At 55.7% G+C, this 8361-nt stretch overlaps 1 protein-coding gene across 3 annotated transcripts; it reads right to left on the reverse strand.

The window, feature by feature from the left end:
• Positions 1 to 178: 178 nt before the first annotated feature.
• On the reverse strand, positions 179 to 6974 carry LOC145719996 (cohesin subunit SA-2-like). 3 transcript variants are annotated; one of them, XR_014142737.1, is made up of 3 exons: positions 6254 to 6966; positions 4129 to 4584; positions 179 to 1336 (listed from the first exon to the last, which is right to left on the reverse strand). XR_014142737.1 is itself a non-coding variant. In XM_081811632.1 (3 exons), exons 1-3 carry the CDS (start codon positions 6396 to 6398, stop codon positions 1094 to 1096), a joined length of 465 nt encoding a protein of 154 aa, XP_081667758.1. In that variant the 5' UTR covers positions 6399 to 6974; the 3' UTR covers positions 179 to 1093. The 3 variants fall into 3 exon arrangements, 2 of the variants coding, with proteins under 2 accessions (XP_081667758.1, XP_081667759.1); XM_081811632.1 differs by having other exon boundaries at positions 4508 to 4584; positions 6254 to 6974; XM_081811633.1 differs by lacking the exon at positions 179 to 1336 and having other exon boundaries at positions 3895 to 4584; positions 6254 to 6767.
• Between the last annotated feature and the right edge of the window lie 1387 nt (positions 6975 to 8361).

The raw sequence follows: 8361 nt of genomic DNA on the forward strand, positions 1-8361 counted from the left end.
GTCTAAATGTGCCAGTGTAGATGGAACAGTCAGGGCTTCATGACACAGCATAGACAAAACATGATCAGGTCTCCATATGCCAGTGTAGACAGAATAAAGTCAGATCTTCAAGACACAGCGTAGACAAAACATGATCAGGTCTCCATATGCCAGTGCAGACGGAACATGATCAGGGTAGACAAAACAGTCAGGTCTCCATGACACAGTGTAGACAAAACATGATCAGGTCTAAATGTGCCAGTGTAGACAGAACACAGTCAGGGGGCTCCATGACACAGCGTAGACAGAACATTGTCAGGTCTAAACTTCCCAGTGTAGACAGAGCATGATGAGATCTAAATGTGCCAGTGTAGAGAGAAGAGTCAGTTTCCATGACACAGAGTAGAAAGAACACTTTCAGGTCTAAACGTGCCAGTGTAGACAGAACACACTCTGGTCTAAATGTCCCAGTGTAGACAGAACATGATCAAGTCTAAATGTGCCAGTGTAGACGGAACACAGTCAGGGCTCCATGACACAGAGTAGAAAGAACACTGTCAGGTCTAAACGTGCCAGTGTAGACAGAACACGTCAGGACTCCATTACACGGTGTAGACAAAACATGATCAGATCTAAATGAGCCAGTGTAGACAGTACACGTCAGGACTCCATGACACAATGTAGACAGAACATGATCCAGTCTAAATGTGCCAGTGTAGACAGAAGAGTCAGTTTCCATGACACAAAGTAGAAAGAACACTGTCCGGTCTAAACGTGCCAGTGTAGACGAACTCGCTCTGGTCAAATTGTCCCAGTGTGGACAGAACTCACTGGATGAACTCACTTTTGCAGAACAGGTCAGGTCTGACTGTCCCACCGCGCACAGAGTCTGGCTTCACCTTGTCATTTAAAGCAACACGCCATGGGACCTAAGTGCACTCAGTGTGGACTGAGCACAGTCAGGTCCTGTCGCATTGTGGACAAGACTCGGAGGCTCTACTGCACTCAGTGTGGACAGGACGGGGTCGGGTCAGCCCGAGCCCCCCTCGCCGCAGTCCGGATAGAGTGAGGTCTGCGTGCATTGTGCCGGCAGGACCCCGTCCGCAGGGCCAGCTCAGGCGGCTCCCGTGGGAGCCGGGCACACGGCCGCAGTCCCTCGTCGGTGATCAGGGCGCCCACCCCGTGCTGGGAACTCCACGGGAACCACCCGGGGCTCCGTCAGCCTCGGGCGTCCCGGGAAGCCACACAGAACCACCCCATTTTTAAACAGTGGAATGTGTGTTACCAGTTTCTCTGGCCACATGATGGTCAGGATCCAGGGGTAGGCCAGAAACTTCTTGTAGTACAGCCCAGTCTCCTGCAAGGACAGACGAGACGTGCCGGTCAAGTCCAGCGTCCCCGGCTGCAGCGCATCCCGGCAGGACAGGCCCATGCAGCGCGGGGTGCTGGGAGCTGGGCTGCATCCCCCCTGGAGGCTGAAGCCCGTGGGTGAGGGGAGAACGGCTCTGAGCAGCCGACAGCATGCACAGCCTGTCTCCACAACAGCAGTCCACGTCCACCTTCGCGTCAGTGTCCTCGGGAGCGGTGTGGACGGACTGCGTCTGTGGCGCTCAGCCACTCCGTGTACTCGGCTGGCACTGAGAGCATGCACTGTGTCATCTCTGGAAGCCAGCATGGGGAGACGCCACTCTGCACAGAGGACCCAGGAGCGCTGGAGCCTCTCCTGCTCACCAGCCACGTCTCCATACGGCCAGTGCTGTGGCTGTGCGTGTCACCCTGCCCGCTGCGGGCCCTGCACAATATGGCATTTCCCTACACCGTGTCCAGGGGCCTGCTCTTTGGGAAGCGCAGGGTCTCCCGTGAGGCACACAGGCTGAGGGGCAGGCAAAGCCCCCACTGCTGCTTCAGAGGTGGGGGGAGACCGAACGGGACCCCAATCTGGTGACGGGAGCTCTCTGAGGAAAGAGGCCCAACTGAGTCAGGGACACGCTGAGTGACCCCAAGGAAGGAGCTAATTTCGGGGACACAGAGGCTGGAAGCAAGTAGGGGCATCCTCCTCAATTACGGGCCTGGGCTCTCCAAAGTGCCAAACTTGTGGGCTTCAAGGGAGCCCGGGCACAGATGGCTAAATGTCGTGTGGGGACCTTAGCTGGACCCTGAACGGGACAGAAACAAACGTGAAGGACATTCCTGAGACAGGCATGGTAATGTGTGCAGACCCTTCACACAGATGTTGTCCTCCAGCGACTTAGAGTGCCCGAGAGTGAGGACAGGACCACGGTCACACAGGAGCCCTCACGGCCACACACGAGGACACAGGGCCCAATTCAGTCTGCAGCCCCCTTACGGGCAGTTCTGGTGAACACACACAGCGGCAAACACACCTGTGCATATGCATGGACCTGCACACACACACTCGCACGTGCACACGTGCATCTGCTCGCTCACGTGCAGTGCACACGTGTGTGCATTCACACCACAGAGGCACATGCATGGGGGATAAGGTGAAGACAGCGCACACACGTGCATTTGCTTGCTCACGTGCAGTGCACACACGTGTGCATGCACAGCACAGAGGCATAGGCACACGCATGGGGGATAAGCTGAAGATGGAATACACAGGTGCACTCGCTCACATGCACACCACACGCGTGTGCATGCACAGCACAGAGGTACATGTGCACGCATGGGGGATAAGCTGAAGATGGAATACACACGTGCACTCGCTCATGTGCAGTGCACACACGTGTGCATGGACAACACAGAGGCACATGTGCACGCATGGGGATAAGCTGAAGACGGCACACACCCACGTGCATTCGCTCACATGCACAGTGCACACGCGTGTGCATGCACGGCACAGAGGCACATGCACATGCATGGGGGATAAGCTGAAGACGGCACACACACATGCATTTGCTCGCTCACGTGCACAGTGCACACGCGTATGCATGCACAGCACAGAGACACACGTGCACACATGGGGGATAAGCTGAAGACGGCAGAGCATTAGTTGCTGAACACAGGTGAAGTTTATGTATTCTTCCCCTTTTCTTACATTTGACGTTGCTCCAAATAAAAAGTTAAAAGAAAACAGTTACCGTTCACGGACTTGATTCACAAGACTTTCTGAAGACACTTTCTAAGTATTTTAAGATGTGAGAAACTTTGTAGATATTACGTCTGTTCGCTGAAAGGATGAGTTCACATACAGTGGAACATGACGCAGCCTTGAAAAGGAAGGATATTCCTATGCCTGCTAGGACGTGGATGGAGCTTGAGGACATGAGCCAAACACAGGACAAATCCTGTGAGACTGCACGTACACGGGGTCCCTAGAAGAGTCCCATCCACAGAGACAGAGAGTAGATGGTGGGGCCAGGGACCAGGGTTGGGGGACCGGGAGATAGTGTCTGATTTCAAGTTGGGATGAAGGAAAGTTCTGGAGATGGATGGTGGGGATGGTCGCACAACAGTGTGAATGCACCCAATGCCACTGAGCTATGCACTTGAAATGGTTAAGACGGCAAATTGTATGCTGGGTGTATTTTTCCACAATGAAAACAACGTGTTAAACAAGAGAAAATCGTCTTTAAATGCAAGGAGGTGCTTGAGCTCACTAACAGTCCGGGGAACTGAACCATGCATACAACTACGAGACTGGCAAAAACTATCCGGCAGCCAACACTGACGGGGATGAGGAGCCACGCAGCCTAACGCACACGTGGAGATGCCATGAAAACAAGCTGGCCTCACACCACAAAGTCAAACGTGCATACATTCATTACACGCAAACACGGGAACACGGACAGCAGGACCCACGGACACGCACATCCACAGCCACACAGAGAAAAAACTCAAAACCAACCCGAATGCCAACAGAAGCAGAATGGGGACATGAACCACGCACATGCATGCGATGGAACATTCCACAGCCATGACACAGACGTTTACTCAACGTTATTCACGTGTATATAACTTCTTAAATTGTGTGTCTGTGTGACGGAGCCTCAGAGACGCCACGCTGAGCACTGGTGTCTCCCGGGCACGGAGCTGGAAGCCGGGCAGAGCGGGGCTGCATGCATGGGTGCCCATGCGCAGCAAAGCCACAGTGCCGAAATACTGTGAGCACCAAGTTCAGGGACATACTCCTGTCACCGCGGGGAGGTGGTCCGGACGGGCACAGGGCGCGTCTGGGGACCTGCTGGCCTCGCTCTGTTTCTTCCTCTGGACGACGGCCACGTGAGTACCATTTCATAGCCGTATTTTCTCCATACGTGACAGAATGTCCCATATTTACGGTTCACGTTAGTCTTTATAAAGTAACACGGAGCCCCAAAAGGCCCGCTTCTCCCAGGGAAGCAGAGGAGGACGGCGCCTCCCCAGGAAATGGGGATACCTCAGCTCTTTCCACCCCCAGCCCTGATCGCAAGCACGCATGCCCGGGGGGGCCAGGGTAGCACCGCTCAGGAGGAAGCTCCCGTGACCTCAGGTCCCAGGCTCACAGAGAGCGCGGAGCCCGCCCCACCTGGTCAAACTTCTCGGTCATTTTGTGCACCACGTTCTGGCCTTGGTTGCTCCGGTACAGCTCGGCCGTCACCATCCCTGCGAGAGAAAGGAGGAAGCGTGGTTCAAGCCGACCCTCCTCCTAGGGGACACCGCCTCGTCCTTGAGAGAGGCGGCGAAGCCACTGCATCTAGCCTCACTGGCTGCGCTCTACAGGTGCTGTGGCCCCCGCACAACAGTGTGAATGCGTGTGTGAAGCCACGGGGCTTTCACGAGGCACCCTCAGGGCGCCCAGCCAGATGCCGCGGGGGCTTCTCGACAGGCGGGTCCAGGCCCCACAGCCCCTGCGTCAGGTTCCGGAGGGAGGACGAGGCCCCCGGTTGTCCGCTGGTGATGACGACTGATGGAGATGGAATGTGCATAGCGAACAACGGACTCGTAGTACGAACCTCAGCAGTGCGTGCATTCACCGCGGTCACCCATCACTACAGCCCACTGTAGGAAGCCCCCACCCCCCCACAGTGCTGGTCCCCTATCATTTCCCTGGCCCCAAGAACCGCTGAGACGCCGTCCATCTGTGGACATGCCCGCTCCGGACATTTCGTGCACATGGGGTCAGCCAGCGTGGGCTGAGGTGCCTGCATCTCTCCCTAAGCACCATGTGTTCAAAGTCCTCTACATGGCAGCAAGGGTCAGTGTTCCCTGCTGGGCAGGACCGAGTAATTTTCACGCTCTGTGTGTTTAACTGCCCCCTTGAACACAGCTAGAAGAGCTTCGGCTTCCGGCATTCTTGCAGCATAACCTGCGCTGTTCATCAGCACCCGGAGGTCCCCGTGTGGAGGCTGACGGCCCAGCTGCCCTGGGCCCCGCTGACATGCTGTGCTGACCGGAGCCCCAGGAGGGAGGGTGTGACGACCCCACACGTGTCCCGTCCGGCGCCCTGAGGCTCCTGTGAAAGCAGCTCACTGGCCAGCATCCTGTGTGAGCCGCAACATGGGCGCCAGGCAGGAAGACAGAGAACTGTCACGGACCACAGCGTGGCCCTCCGCTAGAGCCCACCCACAGCAACCCCCAACTTGGAAAGAGCCGAGGCTCCAGGGGAGGCTCCTCCCTGCTTCTTCCAGCTTCCGGGGCTCCAGGTGTCCCTAGGCTTGTGGCCGCATCCCTCCTGTCTCTGCCTCCGTCCTCATGTGGCTTCTCCTCTGTGTCCGCATCTCTCCCCTTCTCCTTTTTTTTAAGATTTTATTTATGTATTTTAGAGAGAGAGAGAGAGCGCATGAGTGGAAGGGGGCAGAAGGAGAAGGAGAGAGAGAGGATCTCAAGCAGACTCCCCGCTGAGCACAGAGCCTGACTCAGGGCTCAATCCAAGCCTAAGAGCATGACCTGAGCTGAAACCAAGAGTGACACACTTAACTGAGCCACCCAGGTGCCCCTGCGTCCCTCCTCTTACAAGGACCAAGTCTTGCGGGACTAGGACCACCCTAAGGACTATCTTACTACTCACAACTGCAAAGGTCCTTCTTCTCAACAAGGTCACATCCTGAGGTCCTGGGGTCAGGACGTGGACGGATCTTACCTTGGGGGGACAATCACCCTTCGCTCTGAGATAATGGTACTCACAGAAAAAGCAAGTCTCCGATCTACACTAAACCAGCCTCTGGAAAAGCCCCAGCCCGCCCAGTCTCTTACAACCACATTTGGGCAGGAAAGGCAAGCCGAGCGGGCCCACGTGTGGGGATGCCCACGAGTGTCCAGGAGCAGGGCTCACCTTCACAGCCACAGCACTGGACGAAGAAGCTGATGAGGTCCAGCAAGGCCAGCTCCCTGTCCTCTTTATAGGACTGTACCCACTCCTCGACGGCCGTCTGCAGGGGCAACAGCCAGGGGTGAGGTGTGTGGGACCGGCCAGCCATGAGGACACATGTGCGATCATGAATATGATCCCACTGGTGAGCACTTGTGTGTATCTATGTGCACATGTGTGATCAGGTGCATATGACGGGCAGCAGTGAGCACTTGTGTGTGTGATGAGGTGCATGTGATGGCCAGGGGTGAGCACATGTATATACATGTATGATCAGGCGCGTGTGTCAGGCTGCGGTGAGCACTCGTGTGTGTGTGTGTGTGTGTGTGATGAGGTGCATGTGATGGGCAGCGGTGAGCATGTGTACGTGTGTGATCAGGTGATGTGACAGGCAGCGGTGAGCACGTGTGTGTATCTGTGTGATCAGGTGCAAGTGACAGGCAGCGATGAGCACTCGTGTGTGTGTGTGTGTGTGATCAGGTGCGTGTGTCAGGCTGCGGTGAGCACTCGTGTGTGTGATGAGGTGCGTGTGACAGGCAGCAGTGAGCATGTGTGTGATCAGGAGCATGTGACAGGCAGCGGTGAGCACGTGTGTGTTGATCAGGTGTGTGTCAGGAAGTGGTGAGCACTCATGTATGTGTGCACGTGTGATCAGGTGGTGTGACGGGCAGCGGTGAGCTCTCGTGTGATCAGGTGCATGTGACAGGAAGCAGTGAGCACGTGTGTGTGTGTACATGTGTGATCAGGTGCATGTGTTGGGCAGTGGTGAGCACGTGTGTGTACGTGTGTGATCAGGTGCATGTGACAGGAAGCAGTGAGCACGTGTGTGTGTGTGTACATGTGTGATCAGGTGCATGTGACGGGCAGTGGTGAGCACGTGTGTGTACATGTGTGATCAGGTGCATGTGATGGGCAGTGGTGAGCATGTGTACGTGTGTGATCAGGTAATGTGATGGGGAATGGTGAGCACATGTGTGTGTGATCAGGTGCATGTGACAGGCAGCAGTGAGCACTTGTGTGTGTGTATGATGAGGTGCATGTGACAGGCAGCAGTGAGCACGTGTGTGATCAGGTGCATGTGATGGGCAGCGGTGAGCACGTGTACGCGTGTGATCAGGTGATGTGACAGGCAGTGGTGAGCACGTGTGTGTATTTGTGTGATCAGGTGCATGTGACAGGCAGTGATGAGCACTCGTGTGTGTGTGTGTGTGTGATCAGGTGTGTGTCAGGCTGCGGTGAGCACTCGTGTGTGTGTGTGATGAGGTGCATGTGACAGGCAGCAGTGAGCATGTGTGTGATCAGGTGCATGTGACAGGCAGTGGTGAGCACGTGTGTGTATATGTGTGATCAGGTGCAAGTGACAGGCAGCGGTGAGCACGTGTGTGCATGTGTGTGATCAGGTGTGTGTCGGGAAGTGGTGAGCACTCATGTATGTGTGCCGTGTGATCAGGTGGTGTGACGGGCAGCGGGGAGCTCTCATGTGTGATCAGGTGCATGTGACAGGAAGCAGTGAGCAAGTGTGTGTGTACATGTGTGATCAGGTGCATATGTCAGGCAGTGATGAGCATGTGTGTGTACGTGTGTGATCATGTGCATGTGTCGGGCAGTGGTGAGCACGTGTGTGTACGTGTGTGATCAGATGATGTGTCGGGCAGTGGTGAGCACGTGTGTGTACATGTGTGATCAGGTGCATGTGATGGGCAGCGGTGAGCACGTGTATGTGTGTGATCAGGTAATGTGACAGGCAGTGGTGAGCACGTGTGTGTATCTGTGTGATCAGGTGCAAGTGACAGGCAGCGATGAGCACTCGTGTGTGTGTGTGTGATCAGGTGCGTGTGTCAGGCTGCGGTGAGCACTCGTGTGTGTGTGTGATGAGGTGCGTGTGACAGGCAGCAGTGAGCATGTGTGTGATCAGGAGCATGTGACAGGCAGCGGTGAGCACGTGTGTGTATATGTGTGATCAGGTGCAAGTGACAGGCAGCGGTGAGCACGTGTGTGCATGTGTGTGATCAGGTGTGTGTCGGGAAGTGGTGAGCACTCATGTATGTGTGCACGTGTGATCAGGTGGTGTG

Source organism: Leptonychotes weddellii, unplaced genomic scaffold, assembly GCF_054177405.1.
Source record: "Leptonychotes weddellii isolate Sample4059 unplaced genomic scaffold, ASM5417740v2 HiC_scaffold_9012, whole genome shotgun sequence".
NCBI classification, from domain to species: domain Eukaryota; kingdom Metazoa; phylum Chordata; class Mammalia; order Carnivora; family Phocidae; genus Leptonychotes; species Leptonychotes weddellii.